The 18,325-nt window shown below is 45.2% G+C and overlaps 1 protein-coding gene across 1 annotated transcript in view; it reads left to right on the top strand.

Moving 5' to 3' along the window:
- Srp68 (signal recognition particle 68) overlaps nt 1-14,682 on the top strand; it is a 38,963-nt gene extending 24,281 nt beyond the window's left edge. Inside the window, exons 9-16 of the mRNA XM_046449496.1 lie at nt 792-890; nt 4,562-4,626; nt 8,620-8,776; nt 9,523-9,617; nt 10,660-10,789; nt 12,352-12,427; nt 13,052-13,104; nt 13,540-14,682. Coding sequence (XP_046305452.1) covers nt 792-890; nt 4,562-4,626; nt 8,620-8,776; nt 9,523-9,617; nt 10,660-10,789; nt 12,352-12,427; nt 13,052-13,104; nt 13,540-13,767 — 903 coding nt within the window. The 3' untranslated portion in view covers nt 13,768-14,682. The remainder of the gene's footprint in view (nt 1-791; nt 891-4,561; nt 4,627-8,619; nt 8,777-9,522; nt 9,618-10,659; nt 10,790-12,351; nt 12,428-13,051; nt 13,105-13,539) is intronic.
- Nucleotides 14,683-18,325: the final 3,643 nt, after the last annotated feature.

Here is an 18,325-nt window from a genome sequence, read left to right as displayed (position 1 = left end):
TCTGCCTTCCGTCCATTCCCACCCGCTCAGTCAGATTCTTTAGGACGATAATGTGGTTTGGCAGATGTTCAGTTAGTGAATCATTTTTTTCACTTCTCCCAGCTGTGAAGCAGAAGGTGACACCCAGTACTTGTTAAAGACTGTCATCTCATTCTTTTCCACCTTGTCTGCTCAAAAAGTTGTTCTCAAAATAGACCACATGCAATATCAGAGTACAGAATGTCTGTGGGAAAGAGAACTCATTATGATATTTAGGAGAAATGCTTTTGATTAGATATTGATTAGTAATGTTTATCACTTGCTTGGATCTAAAAGAAAGTCAGAATTTACACATTGGATTACTTTTGTAAAGGGTAGTTCTATTGTCGTCCAATAGAGCTTGCCATTTTTTTCTGGAAGGAGATTTCTGGTGTGCTGTGCCTTGGTGTGAGTAAGCCATAGCTTCTCTAGAGGTTCCAGGTGCCGATCCTGAACAAGGTAGAAGCATTGGAGGACAGCAGAGGAAAGTTCTGTGACTGAGGAAATGTGTAGACCTGCTGCTTGGCAGATCCAGATCAGCCATACAGATGGCTTTCTCATTACCTTCACTTTGAAAATATGATTCCCATTTCTATGTGAATAATGGACAAGGCTGGGATGAAACCCTGGGAGAGGGACAATTAACAGCATCTCTGATTTGGACAGATGTGTGGGGGGGGGGGTGCAGGGTCAAAGCACCGTGATGCCCTCCTCCCCATGGAATACTGAAGTTCATTCAGAACAGTCTCTCGATCCTCTCTGCCTCTGTTCAGGCTGAAAGCGAAGGAACCAAGGAACGGCTGTTTGAATCCATGCTCAGCGAGTGTCGTGACGCCATCCAGGCCGTGAGGGAAGAGCTCAAGCCAGATCAGGTAGGACCATCAGCTGACCTGCCGCTGGGGTCCTCTCAATCTGTCTTGTCCTTAGGGGGTTCCCAGAGATCTCAGCGTATACTGCCTCAGCCACTGGGCTTTTTTAGGCAAAGTGGTCAGCTGACAAACATCAAGGGCCTCTGGGCTCTATCAGGTTGAAAAAATTCATTTCTTTTTATAATTTTCTTCCTAATGGTTTCATCCTGTGATCTCAATTTTTTTTTCCATTTTAATTCTAGGTTTATTCAATGAATTTTCTTCATTCTACAGAACAAAGTACAAACACAACTTTATCTATAATGCTACAAAATTACAAAACCAGGGGCTGGGGTTGTAGCTCAGTGGTGGAGAATTTGCCTAGCATGTGTGAGGTCCTGGGTTCGATCCCCAGCACCACATAAAACTAAATAAACAAAATAAAGGTATTGTGTCCATCTACAAATAAAATTATTTAAAAAAAAGTTAACAAAACCAAAGCAAATTTTATAATACTGACAGTACAATAAACCCCCACCCCCCAAAAAAAAAGCAATGTACATGTGTACATGTTGCCAAGGTTGATCTCAAAATTCTTACCTCCAGGCATACTTCTCTGTGTTCCCTTTTCCTAATAATGTCACTGTGATGCATTCAGCTTTCTGGGTAGAAACCTCCCTGTCACCAAGCCCACTTGCTATCCCTATGTAGTGCCTCTCACCTGTTGTTGCTTCCACCTGTTTTTGTTTTGGTCTTGCAGTGCTGGGGATCGAACCTTGGGCTTTAAGTATGCTATGTGAGTACCTTACCACTGAGCTACATCTTCAGCCTTTTGATTTTTTATTTTAAGACAGGGTCTCACTAAGTTGCTAAGGCTGGCCCCAAACTTCTGATCCTCTTGCCTCAGCTTCTCAGGTAGCAGGGATTACTAGCATGGGCCACTGTACCCAGCTTTTAATTATAGCCTTTCATTGTATACCTATACTATAAAGATCTCTTAATTGCTTGAATCTTTCTAAAGCTCATTCCACTGTCTAATTATAAAATAGTCCGATGATTTTTCCCTAGGTCTTTTTTGTTTTTTTAAGAGAGAAGAGAGAGAGAGAGAGAATTTTTTAATATTTATTTTTCAGTTTTCAGTGGACACAACATTTTTTATTTTATCTTTATGTGGTGCTGAGGATCGAACCCTGTGTCCCGAGCATGCCAGGCGACTGCATTACCGCTTGAGCCACATCCCCAGCCCTTCCCTAGGTCTTGATCAGTGGTCTCCAAACTTATTTTTATGATAATGTGCCCTGTAATTGAACATGTACCTCTGATGTGTTTATTTATAAATTATATACCTTTTTATTCTTCTGATTTGTAATATACAAAATTCATTAAAGTAACATTTCAAAACAGAGATAAACGTAACTAGAAGTTCTTATTTCCTCTGTACCTACGCTTCTTGGTCTTGAGTACCCACCCACTTTCAAGACTACCGTGTGGCACACCTAGGGCAGGTTCCTTAAGCTGCTCCCCCAGCCTGCTTCTGTCTTGCGCTCTGCTGTCTCCAGCTGCTGCACTTGGTCTTATTGTGCCACTCCCAGCTGAGTGCTTTCCATACTCTTGAGTCTCCTTTTACTTCTCACTCCTGGATGCTCTTACCTCTCCCTTTCTACCTATCCAAATGCCACCTATTTCTTGAGGTTCACCTCATAGCCTACCGTCTCAGAAGTATGCCTCTACCATTCTAACCCACAAAAATCTCTGCATTTTCTATATTTCTTTTATTTTTTTAGATGTTGGTGGACCTTTATTGTATTCATTTCTTTATATTCGGTGCTGAGAATCAAACCCAGTGCCTCACATATGCTAGGCAAGTATTCTACCACTGAGCCACAACTTTAGCCCACATTTTCTATATTTGTAATTATTCCAGCTGTAATTTCTCTATGGTAGTCAATCAAATATTGCCTATTTCGTTTTTATTATTTTATTTACTTATTTATTTTGGTGGTAGGTATTGAACCCAGGGCCTTATGCATGCTCAGCACATGTTCTACCACTGAGCTACACCCCCACCCCTTTATTTTTACTTTTTTTTTTTTTTTTAATATTTATTTTTTCTTAGGTGTAGATGGACACAACACAATGCCTTTTATTTTTATGTAGTTCTGAGGATCAAACCCAGGTCCCGCCCATGCTAGGCAAGCGCTCTACCACTGAGCCACAATCCCAGCCCCTATTTTTACTTTTTTTATTTTTCTGTGGTACTGGGGATTGAGCCCAGGATCTTACACATACCAGGCAAGCACTGAGCTACATCCCCAGCTCATTTTATTTTATTTTGAGATGGGGTCTTACTAGGTTGCCTAAACTGACCTTGAACTTGCAGCCTCCCTTCCTCAGTCTCCCAAGTAGCTGGGATTATGGGTGTGTACCCCACACCTAGCTAACATTACCTCTTTCTCAAAATGTATTGGATTTCTATTGTGGGAAAAGATAACAAATTTGCCATCCTTTTTTTTGGTTCTGGGGATGGTTCTGGAGCTGTGGCTCAGCGGTGGGGTGCTTGCCTTGCGTGTGAGGCACTGGGTTCAATCCTCAGCACCACATAAAAATTGTGTTCATCTACCATTAAATAAATATTTTAAAAAATGGTTTTTGAGTTGCTTGGTTTGCTCAATTAAATCACTGCTTACTCCAAGTAGTCATTTGCTTCCTTCTGCCATTAAGCTGTCATTACAGTACGTTTCCCTTCACCCTCAAGTAGTCCTCAGGTAGGCTGGACTCCATAGGACCTCAACAGAGGGTCCTATGGAGTCCAGCCTACCTCACTCACAGGGGTTGAATGCACAGGGGTTGGGGGGATACCTCATAGAATGGAACAAATGTGGCAAAACAAAGCTGCATTTGTGGTAATATTACCACATTCAGTGGCTTAAAATAACGTATTTATTATCTTACACTTTGGGAGGTAAGAATCTGAAGTGGCTTTTCAGTGCTGCTTTCCTGTTGGAAACTATAGAGGAATCTGGGGAGAATCCATTCCCAGTATTCCAGAGAATGCATTTCCTGGCTTCTAGAAGCCATCTGCATTCCTCCATCTTCAAAGCTATCAGCTGAACATCTTCTTTCCTCTTCCCTCTTCTTCAGTTCCTATACCTTCTCTAACTCTGACCCTTCTGGAGCTGCTTCTTCTAAGGATTCTGTGGTTAGGTTGGGCTTATTTGAATGATCCAGGATAAGCCCAGAAGCCCTTAATTTAATCACATCCGCAGTGTCTCTTCTACTTTATGAGGTGACATCGTCACAAATTCTGGAGGTTAGGATACAGGTCTTAAGGGGGCCATTATTCAGCCATCCAGAAAATGCAAGCTCTAAAGAGCACACAGCACAGGATTAAAGCTTGGGTATGAGGCACAAACCCTAAAGGGAAATCGCAGACTGTCTTTTTTTAATACTTGGGGTAAGATTCTGGGAGAATGGGGCAGGGAGCCTCAACTGGTCAGTATTCTGAATTCTGTTAGTCAAGGCCCAGTTTTAGATGACAGTGGTATGCTATAATATGTTACCAAATCTTTTAATAGTTGAGGACCCCCCAAACACTAGTCTGTGTATTCAGGGGATTTTGAGAACCACACCTCTGAAGGAGGTGTTCAGACCCACAGATAGGAGTTTTACTTTTTTACCTTTTTCACCTTCTGCAGAAACAGAGAGATTACACCCTTGATGGGGAGTCAGGAAAGGTATCTAACCTCCAGTACCTGCACAGGTAAGGGTTATTTTACTTTTTCTAATTTTCAAATATGTGTGTGAGTTTATTTTTTGCAGTGGATATGATCAAACTCTGGGCCTTGTTCATGTGAAGCAAGCACTCTATAAGCATTGAACTATACTGTGAATTTTTCTACTATTATTGTTGTAAAATATATCTATTCGAACAAAAGAGTATAAATGTTTGTGCACATTTTATTTTATTTTGTTTTTGTTTTTGCAATACTGGAGATTAAACCTAGGTGTGCTTTAACACTGAGCTACATCCCTGGTGCTTTTTATTTTGAGACAGGGTCTTGCTTAGTTACTCAGGCTGGCCTCAAACTTGTGATCTTCCTGCCTCAACCTCTCAAATTGCTGGGATTACAGGCATGCGCCACTCTGCCCAGCATACATTTTAATTTTTAATTTCTTGGTAGCATGATGGCACACATTTGTAATCCCAGCTACTTGAGAGGCTTAGACAAGTTGCAAGTTTGGGCAACTTAGACCCTATCTTAAAATAAAAATTGAAAAGGGGAAGAAGTTGGGCACAGTGGTGCACATCTGTAATTGCAGTGGCTCAAGAGGCTGAAGCAGAGGGATCAAGAGTTCAAAACCAGCCTCAGCAACTTAGCAAGGCCCTAAGCAACTCAGTGCGACCCTGTCTCTAAATAAAATATTAAAAGGCCTGCTGGTGTGACTCAGTGGTTGAATCTCTAGTGATGCAAAAAAAAAAAAAGTTGTGTGTGTGTGTGTGTGTGTGTGTAAAATGTATATGTATATATAATTTATTAATATGTAACAAGTAACATTACTGCATATAAGTACATTTTATCATATAATAGTATACGTACTGCAGTTGGGTACAGTGACACACACCTATAATCCCAGTGACTTGGGAGGCTGAGGCAGGAGGATCACAAATTCAAGTTCAGCCTCAGCAACTCTAAGCATGACCCTGTCTCTAAATAAAAACTTTTTTTTAAAAAAAAAGGTCTTGGCATGGGCTAGGGTTGTGACAAAGCATGTGTGAGGCATTGGGTTTGGTTCTCAGCACCATATAAATAAAAATAAGTAAGTAAACAAATAAAGGTCTATCAACAACTAAAAAAAAAAAAAAATTCTGAGCATATCACTCAGTGGTAGAGTACCCCCTGGGTTCAGTCCCCAGAACTAAAAAAAAAAAAAAAATGGTTTGTATTCTGCTTTGTATTATATAATGTAAGCTTAGAAGGTAGAGCACGATTCATAATTTCAAAGCTCCCTGTGTCCCCCCCAGCTTATTCCTCCCCTTCTTCTAGAGCTAACCACTCTCCTTCCTAGTGCCAAGCTCTGATTTTTATTCACCTTTGTGTTCTGAATATTTTGAAGTTGTCCCTTTCATGTTTAATTTCTCCTCAAGTTTTATTCCATCTGTAGTTATTTTTGTGTAAGGTAGGAGTCTGCTTCACTTTTTTGCATCAGGATAATGGGTTATTCTAGTACAGCTTACTGAGCACTCCACCCTTTCTTCATGCTCTGCGGTACATTTTCCTCTTGTGGACACCCTCCACTGCCTTCCGCTTCATTGACCTACTGGTCTTTACTTCATTGGTGCAGTGAATTACTGTAACTTCACATTAAGTCCTGAAAGCTAGTAGAGGAAGTTCCCATCACCAGGTATTTCCCTGGGCGTGTCTTGACCATTTTCTTTGTGATTTTAAAATCACTTTTGTCAGTTTGGTGTGTGTGTGTGTGGGGGGGTGTGGTATAGGGGATGAACCTAGGGCTCCACCCACATTAGGCAAGTGCTTTACCTGGGAGCTACACCTCCATTCCTGGTTTTCATTTTTTTTTAAATATGGGGTAGGGCTGCAGGTATAGCTCAGTGGCAGAGCACATGAGGTCATTCAAAAAGAATAAACATAGGTTATAGGTTATTTTGTTTTACAGAGGAAAGAAGAGTGACCTTTTTTTTTTTTCCGCTAACATTCTGGGGAGAAATATTAACCTCTGAAAACTACTTCTCATCAGACTTTTCCATTTGACCTTGAAAGTTTATTTCTTAGCCACTGCTTATAACTTAGATGATAAACCTACCATTTCCCTTGCCCATCTTCTTCTTTTTTTAATCCTTGTGTTTGTTGCTGTAACCCTGGGCCTCGCACACACTAGGCAGGCACTCTGTTACTGAGCCACATACCTAGTCCCTTGTGATTTTGTTTTTATTTTAAAAGAAAAAAAAAAGGGCTGTGGATGTAGCACAGCAATAGAGCACTTGGCTAGCACACACAGGACCCTGAAGTCCATCCTCAGTGCTGCAAAAAAAAAAAAAACAGAAAACAAAAATCAGTATACTTTACACTCGGTATCCATTTTTAGGTATTTGGTATTATGTGAATGTCATATTGACTGCCAGATGACTCAGATACATAGAATACTAAGTGAGAGAGGCCCTGAGATGTTATCTGTTTCAACAGCCTGAGGAGAAAGATGTGGCTCCTTGAGTCTTGGTGACCACTTATAGTCACTGAAGAGGCATCCAGAGTTGCTCTGACCTTCTGACCTTGAAAAGACTCTCCAAAACCTTTACCAGTGCTGAGGAAGTTTGGAAACCTTGGGTCCATTCTTTCACCTTCAGATTAGCTAGTTTCAGTGTCATGGATTTCCATGATGGGAAGGCCAGATTTGAGGAAAAACAGATGAACCAGAAATCAGGTGGCTTGTATCATTTTGTGTATAATAGTGTTTGGCAGTCTGAGTTTTCTGCAAAGCTTTTTAGGAAATTTATCTCATGACCTTCTCAACCATTTCTTGGAAGCAGCTGTTCTTAATTTTGTTCATGAAATAAAGTCTTTTGGTATTCACCTCCTTATCTCTCTAAATGACATGTGTACTTGCTACTTCTTGATGAGTCATTTTTCAACCTTCCAGTGTAGCCCTAGTCTTGCCTGCTTTGTGTGCACACCACCACTAACTACATCCCCAGCATGGCTTTCCCAGTTTTTATGCCATCTAAAAGCTTATTTGTATTCTTTTATCTTTGTTGTTGTTGAATAGTTTATGAGATTTTTGTTCCCAGCAAAATCTGGTTCTTCCAGGTTGCTTGATTTCCCTTTGGAGTTTGGCCTCCTCTTTCTTATTAGAGGTTTTTCTTAATGTCTACTGATCTTGCTCCCCACTCCAGTGGAAGGAGGGGGCTTCTCAGGTGGGGTTGCTGTGTGTGTGCACGGGGCTGCTTGGGCATGGTCCTTACTTAGGTGTTTGGCTCTTCTTTTCTATGGAAAAAACCCCCTAAGAATCTTACAGGGTTTTCTCTTGGGCTGGTCTGATCCCTGGAATATATCTGGCCGTTCTTGTTCCGGAAGCTGAGTAGAGAGGGCCTGGGATTCACACTTGTACTTTATAGTCTCTTAGTCCTCATGGACATTATGAAGTTCTTGACCTCCACTGGCCTATGTCCCTGACCTCAGGCCTCTTTTGCATCCTCTCAAGAAATGGCCTCTAGCCGAGTAAGGTAAGGTTTGAGAGTGCTGAATTCTTAAACACTCACCATGTTTTTACTCCAACCTAAAATAAGTATTACATGTCTTCTTATATCCACGTGGCTAGTGAGCACAACCATCTAGAGAGACTGTCTCGAAGAAGGTCATTGAGGAATGGGGGCAGTTGTGCATGCACACACCTGCATAGGCAAGTCTTTGTTCCAGAAACTGGCTTCCACCCATGGACCTTCTTAGAGATTAGTAACAGCCTCTGAAGCCAAGAGCTGTGTGACTCAAAAAATATACAGAGGACCTAATTTAATCTGAAATAAAATTTTGTGATAAGATCTCATTCAGGTTCCCTACAAATTTGCCACTGAATAGCTGCTCAATTAAGAGGCCCTGTGAGCCTGAAGCCCAGATCAGATAGCCCTGATGTGTGACACACCCTTACTTCACATGTCCCCTAGGTCAGTCCTAACTTATAGTCCCAACTCATAGAGCTTCTCTAAGTATGACCTGAGCTGACACATGGTCCATTCCAGCTACCTAACTTACATCAAGCTGTCGACGGCAATCAGGCGTAATGAGAACATGGCCAAAGGCCTGCAGAAGGCTCTGTTGCAGCAGCAGCCAGAAGACGACAGCAAGCGCTCTCCCCGGCCCCAAGACCTGATCCGGCTCTACGACATCATTCTCCAGGTGACCCTTGGGGACCAGGAAGGCAAGGACTGCCTTCTGCCTGTGTTGGACACCAGTGACTTAAGTTTGCATACAGAAGGGCCATGGCACCAAGGAACATTTAGTAAATGGATGAAAGACAAAGATCTTGGCTCATTTTAGTGGTCTGTGAGCCCCCATACTTCAGTGTGTTGAAGTGGAGAGACTCATAAGCCCACAGGTATTAACTTCCCTATGTAAGATATTCTCTCTGCAGCAGTGGTACACCTGTAGTCCCAGCTGCTTGGGAGGCTGAGGCTGGAGGATCACTTGAGCCCATGGGTTTGAGACCAGCCTGGACAGCATAGTGAGACTGTCTCAAAAAATAAGTAAATAAAAAGATATTCTACCAGACGCTCTGGAGACCTGAGTTCCTACTGTCTCAGCCCACTGGGAGTTTGTTAGCTAGTAAGATTGCTATACATGCATACACACACACAAGGTATCTGTATAGCTGCCAAATGCGTGGGTCACTCCGAAATAAAAGTTCAGAGCTGGAAGATCCCTTCCAGTCCAAGAAGTCTCTGAAGGTGGGTGAGATATGAATTGATTGGTAAACTTGGTGTCTTAGAGGGGGCCAGGGGACACCAGATGCAACTATTGCCCTCACAGACTTTGCTCATCATTTTGATCACAGACTTTTTTTCTGCCCTTATCTCTTCTTATAAGGTCTCTGACAAGAACTTGTTCTGAGGTCTTCTCATTTTCTTCTTTCATCTGTTATACAGAATCTGGTGGAATTATTACAGCTTCCTGGCTTGGAGGAAGACAGAGCCTTCCAGAAAGAGATAGGCCTGAAGACCCTGGTGTTCAAGGCATATAGGTAACATCCTGAGAAGGACAGCAGGGCTGTCTTATGCCTCACAGTGGTTCTATAAGTTTTTGGCCATGGCCTACCCCATAGTAGATGGGGTTGTTACCTACTAGGGTTTTTGAAAAAAAAAAAAACAGATGAAACAGGTGGCACACACCTCTAATCCCAGCAACTCGAGGGACTGGGAGGCAGGTGAATGGCAAATTTGAGGCTAGCCTCAGCAATTTAGCAAGTCCGTGTCTTAGAATACAACTTTTTTTTTTTTTTTTTAGATGTTGGGTGGGCCTTTATTTTGTTCACTTATTTATATGTGGTGCTGAGAATCCAACCCAGTGCCTCGCACAAGCCAGGCAAGTGCTCTATTACTGAGCCACAACCCCAGCTCCCATGAATACACTTTTTAAAAAGACTGCAGATGTAGCTCAGTGTTAGAGTACCTCTGGATTCAATCTCCAGAATCACAAAAAAAGGAAAATATGAACAGAGATGAGTCATTGCAGAGAGTGGCAAGTGCGATTTTTGGGGGGAGATGGGGTACCAGGGATTGAACTAGGGGGCACTCACCTGCTGAGCTGCATCCCCAGCCCTATTTTGTAATTTATTTAGAGACAGTGTCTCACTGAGTTGCTTAGCACCTCTCTGAGGCTGCTTTGAACTCACAATCCTCCTATCTCAGCCTTCCAAGCTGCTGGGATTACAGGTGTGTGCCACGGGGCCCAGCTGGCCAGTGGGATTTATATTTCTGCCAGACAAGTGTTTCCTCCTGCCTATCCGAGGCTGCCACCATCCTCTTTTGGGGAGCTGTCCTGTGTTTGCAGAGTGCACTAGTAAGCGAAAGACGGGCTATGTATTGAACCTAGGTGGTCATCTCTGATTGCTGGGAAGGACCTGTACCTTAGCCAAGCAAACCTGACCATTGTTGTGGGGGGTTCCAAGGTGGTGATCCTGAATTCTGTTTCCAAGTTTGAAGTAAGCCTAAACTGCATGGAAAGCTTTGCTCTTGGGCAACTATTGCTTTAGAATACTGTGGCTCTTTTCCCCTCCCCAACAGGTGTTTTTTCATTGCTCAGTCCTACGTGTTGGTGAAGAAGTGGAGCGAAGCCCTTGTTCTATACGATAGAGTCCTGAAATATGCAAATGAAGTGAATTCAGATGCTGGAACCTTCAGGAACAGCTTAAAGGTGAGCTATCAACTGCTCCTTGTCTCCCAAGTCCAGGAGGTCAGGTGGTGAGATGGTGCAGGGGCCCCTCTGGGGGCATGCCTGCAGGGTGCTTCCCAGGCTGGATTCCTGGTCCCCCTTGAGCTGTAGGCTGAGTAAAAGATGGGTGTCTGGGTCCCTGTCCTTGACCACCAGAGAGTGAACATGTGCTTTCGAAAGCCTCTCAGTGATTCTAATGTGCAGTGAAGTTGAGAACCACTGGCAAGGCCTTCTTGTACAGAGTATGTCCAAGCCCAGTAGCATGGGGAGCTGGTTAGAATTACAGACTCATGGGCCCCAGCCCTGACCTTAAGAGTCAAGAGTCTGTGTTTTAACTGGACCCTAGGCAATGTGGGTGTCCAGTCATGCTTAGAAAGTACCCATCTGAAATACAGCCTGAAAGACTCCACAGCTTGCTTGATCTCACTGATTGGCGAGTACCACCTAGCTATGTAATCTTGTAGACTGCTGTGAGGAGACATAGCTTTTTAAACATTGGCTGGGCCAAGGAATCTATGTGTGTTTTAGAGTAGAGACTGTTGAAAAGAAAATTAGTTTTACTGTCATTCATGGAGTCACAGTCAGCATTTGAGAGCTGCTGCTTTGTGCCTGGGACACCAGGCCCCAGGAGGAAAAATGTCCTCCTGGTTTTGGCCTTTAGAGAGCATGTGGCTTTATAGTAGCCTGAAGACCCATATGTGGGAATCTTGCAAAGACAGAGGGTTGGGACTAGGACTCAAGGGCAGAGCACATGTTGAGCATGTATGAGACCCTGGCTTTGATCCCCAGCACCACAAAAGAGAGGCATGGTGTACAGACAAGGGAATAGGAAGGAGGGATGGAGGTGGGGCAGAAGAGGGGTATGGATAGTGGCAGCATCACTACAGTGGGATGTCATTTGGGGACAAAGCCACAAAGCAGTATGGATCATTCATCTCTGGAGAAAAGAATGAGCTGTTGTATAAATATCCACCTGACCTTATATGCTGAATGGTTTGGGGGAAGTGTCAGAGAATGGAGGCAGGAAGGATTATGTAGTGGCCAGACCTTGTCAGATCATTACCACTATGCCAAGTAATTCTGAGGCCAAGAGCAAGGTATCACTGTCCTAAAAGTGGGGAGATGTAGTGGCTTTGATTCTGAGCACCTGCTCTGCTCCCCAGGCTGCGGCTGCCACAGTCTTCGACATCTCCACACTGCAGGATTTTCACCTGCCAAGTGGAGGTACAAATGATCCTAATTGATCCAGAACATTGAATCAACACCTAGGTGGACGGTTTAGAACAGTGCTGGCACATGGGACATTTTATGCATGGTCACTTTATTAATATTACCATTACTATTTCAGGCATCATTACTGAAGCAATGGCATAGCTTTTCCCTCTTGAAACAGGCCAGTTTTGTTTTTGTTTTTGTTTTAAATAGAACCATTTTAAAAGCCCCAATCCTATGAGAATCCCAGTGGGATCGCATAACCCAGGTTAGTGTGGTGTGCCGCTCCGGCCCGGCCCACTCCTGAGCGCGCCTTCTCGGAATCATTGCAGGACCTGCCTGACGTGCAAGAGCTCATCACCCAAGTGCGGTCAGAGAAGTGCTCCCTGCAGGCTGCAGCCATCCTGGGTGAGCCACTTGCCTTGTCTGGGCTACTCTGTCCCCAGAGTTCCCTTTCCTGTCCCTCCTCTTCTCCCCCACACCCTCCCTGCACTAGCCACTATTTTAAGCCTAATGTGGAAAAGGGTTGTTGCATTAGTTCGTTTAAGCATTTATTTTTCCCAGGCTTTCCTTCCTTTTTTGTTTGTGGTACTGGAGATTGAACCCAGGGGCATGCTATACCCTTGCCCCTTTGTATACTTGAGACAGGTCTTACTACATTGCTCAGGCTGTCCTTGAATTTGGGGTAAATCTTCTGCCTCAGCCTCATAATTAGCTGGGATTATGGATGTGTACCACCCTGCCTGACTGGGGTCTTTTCTTTTGCCACATTAGGCACTGAACTATACAAAGGGACTTAGAGGAACACTGTCATACTGTCCTTTCTCCCCCTCACCATCTTGCATCCAGCTGTGGCAAGGCCAACCACAATAGATCTAGGAATAATCATTCCTTTATATCAATTCTTGGCAGAATTTGGACCCAGAAGGGAGATGGCTAACTCCCTACATGCTGTCTACCCTTGCTCTTGGATTTAGAAGTCCCGCTTGAAAAGACTTCTCTTTTCTTATTGAATCTCTGTGATACTTTCAGATGCAAATGACTCCCATCAAACAGAGACTTCCTCCCAAGTCAGGGACAATAAGGTAAGCTGGCTGTGGTTCCTGAGGAACTGGAGGATTAATAACTCCCTTGGAATGAGTAAATGTATAGCAGAAGGCCCTTCCTTTCTAGAGAAATCCTCTATTTATTCTCCCCCACCCCACCCCACCATTCTCTTGTTCTGAGGCCTGTGAGTTGCCTGGGTAGTTGGGTGTCTGAATTGCCCTAGGGGAGAACACAGAGGAAGTTGTTGCTGTGCAGCTTTGGAGAGCTTTGACCTGAACTTCAGTAGACCTGTAACCCGTTGGTGTCATTGACTGACCTAGAGTATAGGGCTGTGGTAATGCTCCATCCGGAGATTGTGGGAATGGAAAGAGAGAATGACCATGGGAATGGAAAGTAGTGAACTGGGTGCCCAGAGCATAGTGAAGTCCCGCAGGGGGCTCTTCTGTGATTAACACCTTTGATTTGACCTCCAGCCTCTGGTTGAACGGTTTGAGACCTTCTGCCTGGACCCTTCCCTCGTCACCAAGCAAGCCAACCTTGTGCACTTTCCACCGGGATTCCAGCCCATTCCTTGCAAGCCTTTGTTCTTTGACCTGGCCCTCAACCACGTGGCCTTCCCACCCCTTGAGGACAAGTTGGAGCAGAAGACCAAGAGTGGCCTCACTGGATACATCAAGGGCATCTTTGGATTCAGGAGCTAACCAGGCTCTTCTTTGGAGGCAGGGGAGATTCTGACTCTAAATCTGTTGTGAGAAAGTCCCAGCAAGTTCCATGGTATTAAATCCAGGTCTATATTGGCCCAGGGTGGAGCTCAGCATGCTCAGCCCTGCCTTCCTATGTCTTGTGTGTTTGTGCACTTACGTTCTTAACCCATGTTGCAAGGGCACCCTTCCCTCTTTGGCCATGTGTCAGGGTTGCTCTGTCTCTGTACCTCCTAGGGGACCTCTGTTGTCTGGTCCCCTGTGAGCCATGATTGGTTACCTTTGGTCAGTAATACAGTCAGGGTTCCACACAAGGATGGGTGGGGCCTTGAAATGTTAGGTCATGTTTCTTCAGTACCATGGATCTGAAATGAACTCATCCTTGCTGTGAGCATCCAGAATCCTTGAGGTTTGTTGATGACTGTGAAGCATTGGCAGTGTCACCCCAGAGTTATGGTCAGCCTTATCCCCTTCACCTCCAAGTAAACATAAAGTTTCAGAACAAGCAGAGAGCTCTATTTTTAGAAGAAATACGTTACATTCAGAAATGACGAAACCAAATCTTATATTAAAAGGCAAATATGATGGCGACTGTGCCCATTTTTTACATGCCCTCCCTCACATCCAGCCCAGCTCTCCTCGGGGCCCTGGTTGAATGAGCCTGTGAGGTTGAGTGCGTCCTGGCTTCTGGCAGCTGGGTATATAGTCCATGCCAGATTCGGACCTGTTAGAAGCACCATTTTTAAGAAGAGTTCCCAGTCTGTAATTTCAAATGCCATCACATTTTAAATCAGTCTCCTTCTTTACCCTTTTACTTCTCTCCTTAGTCATCCTTTTTTATTTTTACTGTGGCATCAATAATAGACACCAAAAAAGCAATGTAAGAAAGAAGGAATAAAAGTGATTTAAACATGAGCTATATCTGACACCTCTGAGTCCCTTTGGAAGTCGAATCTCACTTGTCTCACAGCAAAGAAAACCCACCCAAGAAATAGCAGCTCATGTGTGGTGCAGACATTGAGCAGACAGGGCTGCTTGAAGGGAAGGCTGGAGACAGAGGGTCTGAGACTGTTACTTCAAGGTGGATCCCTGCAGTAGGCACAGCCAGGCTCCCTGTTTCCCAGCCATGGTAGGAAGGGGTAACCTGGAGCTGGACAAGGTAGGAGACCTATGAGGCTTCTCCTTAGAACTACATGTTGTCGAGGGCTCTGGAGATGCTGGGGGAGAGGGGTCTGTTTTCCCCTAAGACTTGTTTGGGGTCAGAGAACCTCAAAAAGCTGTTTTGTTCATTCATGTGTTCAGTTTTATTCTGGTGCTAGGGGTCAAACCCAGGCCCTTGTGCCTGCCAGGCAGATATCCTGCCAGTAAACTGGGCCTCCAGCCTCTTGGGTTTTTTTTTCATTTGAAAGTTTTACCATCTACTTCACACAATTTAGGCATATTTTTTCTTCCTGCATCCCTTTGAAGGTACAACCCAGTCCCTGCCCGACTCTCTGAGTAGCATTGACTGCTGTTAGCCCCTCACTGACGTAGACCATCGTGTTTAGTATTAAAATTGTGTTTACCGAAGAAGACAGACTTGGCAGGGCCCAGGTCTCTTTTTAGCCCACGCAACCTCACATGGGGTCCCGGGACACTAAGCAGTCGGTGTCGTGCGGAACAGAGTGCCAAAAGCAGGGCTTGTCCTGTCCTCGGCTCCCCAGATAGCTCTGCCTCTGATAGGACCAGGTCCTGAGTCAGGCCTTGCTGCCCCTCAGCTGGCACAATTTGCTAGAGGGTGTCCCTGAATGAGGTGGGTCCTGTTCATTTCCCTCCTTCCAGATGGACTCTGGTACCAGCAGAGGTTCTGATGCTGTCCATCTCTTCCTCTTTATCAAGACAGGAGGAGCTCCACAGAGAAGCTACTCAGTCTATTTTAAACCCACCCCCCCACTCCCCACCCCCCGGTCTGCTGCAGTAACAGTTTCTGTTTTCCTTTCTGCGATTGCGATGGTCTCCATCTGAAGGGACATTGGAGGCCAGCCCAGGGTTCTGTTTGGAGCAGTAAAAGGAGGCGCGAGAAACCCTGAGCATCTCTGGGTTTTTCCACTCTCCATGCACTGGTTTGATGTACTGTCTCCTCTCTGGTTTTACAGTAAGTCAGTATAAATTATTGGACACATTGATGAAGTGAAACACTGCTGGGCTTGGTTCCCAACTCCTTCCTCTGGGGCCACCTGAGCATCTCACCATGGCTGCACGGTGATAGCCTGTGATGACAGCATGCCCCTTGTCCCACAATGGCCCTGCACCACAGCTGGATTTTTCCTGGTGGCCTCTGCTCCTCCAGGAGAGGAAGGCTGATGCCTGGGGTTTGGAGTATGAGGAGTGTGCTCTGTTCTCTGTCATCACTGTTGCAATGTGAATTTCTCACATGCAAGGCATCATTAATTACACACACATAAAATCAGTCACGGTTCCGGACAGCACATTGCTGTCTGCAGCCTTGAAACACTTGGAACATTCAGAGGTCTAGGAAAATATCCAAAGATAGCAAAAATATGTGTGTGTTCTATTTTTTTTTTAAAGACACTTGTTGCTACAAAGGAGATGGAAAGCAGATTTAGCTGTAAAATTTATTGATGTTCAAGCAAAAAGAATAGATTGGAAGCAGCCTGCACCCTGACACCACCAGCGAGTCTGTTGATGTTAAAGACGCTTATGCAGCGGGTGCTGCTGGGCTGCCAGGTGTGGGAAGGGGCAGTGGTTGGGGCCCTCTCTGGGGCAGGCTGGCAGGCAGTCCTTTTCAAACTGTTAAAGAGACTGGTCTCAACTTGTAGCCTGGTGTTTTGTGTGGGCCTGGCTTTGCAGGCAGGATTCTCATTTCTGCTTAACAGCCCTATCTGAGACCATCTGTGTGCTGAGCAGCTGAGACCTGTAGAGATCTTCAAGGAACTCAGGACCACTTTATTTTCTCAGCCATCCCTTTGCAAGCCAATGTTCACTGTTGGAAGAGTTTCTGCAAGGTGCCTGTTTGCAGCGGGTGATTGTGTTCAACCCCATTTACTGTGACGATGTTCTCATGCTCGTCTATACTTGAATGAATGCTCGCTGCTTGGCAGAGAACCACAGCCTTGCCAGTAGGCTGAACTGTTCCCAGGCATCTTGTGACAAGAAGCAATCTAGTGACAATAGATTCCATGAGAGTCGAGCACTGGTAGCTCTATCCATTTGGGAATGGAAAATGGTTGCTTGGCCACCAGCAACTTCTCCAAAGCCCCCAGAAGAGCAATAGCAGAGAGAGCAGAATCCCACTGGGCACCACCATCCCAGGCCTGTTGGCCCTACCCAACTTGCTCAGCTTCTGAGCAGACTCCTCGCACCTACAGGGCAGGGGCATCTGTTTCTTACTCTGGGAGGAAGATGCATAGACATTTCCTCACTGTAAACTGATAGCAAGGACAGGCCCCCAGATGGTCCAGGCCCAGGATCCAAAGTGAGTTGGTGAGCAATGCACTAAGAGGCCCTCGAACTCGGACCCACCCTTCCCCCTCTGCCACCTTTTCTTTTCCTGTTTTGGTTTTTTTTTTTTTTTTTTTAAGTACTAGGGCTTAAACCCAGAGAGCTCTACCACTGAGCTACATTCCTCGCCCATCTTTTGAAACAGGGTCTCACTAATTTGCTGAGACTAGTCTCAAATTTGCAATCCTCCTGCCTCAGCCTTCTGAGTGGCTGGGATTGCAGGTGTGTGCTACCACACCCGGCTCCCCTTCTGGCTTCTGAGCAGAGTCCTGCTAAGTCTAAACAAAGCTGTTAGGACAACAGGTAGATAGACTTAGGCCTTTCCAATTTCCTGGTGATGAAGACAGGTTAAGCAAACCTCCCCTCAGCCATGAAGACTGATGTTGGGTTTGAATGTCTGTTTTATGAACACTTTCTCGCAGAGCAGTGCACCCAGCAGGTGTGCCAGCACCCTGCTACTGTGGCTCAGCTGGCAGGGCTATCAGCTTCGGAGCCCACAGGCCCCAGACCTATTGATTAAGATCTGCCATAAAGGTACCAGAGGCCCTGAGCCCAAGGGTAACTTGAGGAGGCCCAGAGATCCAGCAGTTCCTGAGCAAGCCTGGGAGGGCCATGCCCCTGGGGTGGGCAGTGGGGTGTGTTACACATTGTGGGAGGGAGATGTGTGCTGTACCTGCACTGGTCCTACAGGTGATCGCAGGCTGGCCTCTAGGGCTCAAGGCCTGTGAAGGGGATCATTCATGGGGAGCAACAGATATGCCAGGCAGCTTTGGATTTGGGGACTTTCAGTGTTCCCGTTGTGTTCTCTGGCCATTAGTATGAGTCCTATTCTCAACACAGGCAGGTTTGTGTTTGGGGGTTTGGTTTTTAGATGCTGCTTCTAGGTCCTCCCTGTAAAAGTTTCCAAAGGAACAGCCAGCACTTTCCCTCCTGGCTGCTCTGGTTAGGAGAGCCACATAGCCTTTGCTTCTCTCCAGCGGACCTTCAGCATTTCTTTTTATCAGACTGTTGGTCAAATTCACATCCAGAAGAGCCTCCTCCAGACAACCCTGCAGAT

Source organism: Marmota monax, unplaced genomic scaffold (genome assembly GCF_021218885.2).
Source record: "Marmota monax isolate L192 unplaced genomic scaffold, Marmota_monax_Labrador192_F-V1.1 WCK01_AAM20220418_F8-fsc00292, whole genome shotgun sequence".
In the NCBI taxonomy this organism is placed as follows: domain Eukaryota; kingdom Metazoa; phylum Chordata; class Mammalia; order Rodentia; family Sciuridae; genus Marmota; species Marmota monax.
The sequence above is the reverse complement of the archived record's forward strand: the minus strand, read 5'-3'. Positions and strand labels throughout refer to the sequence as shown.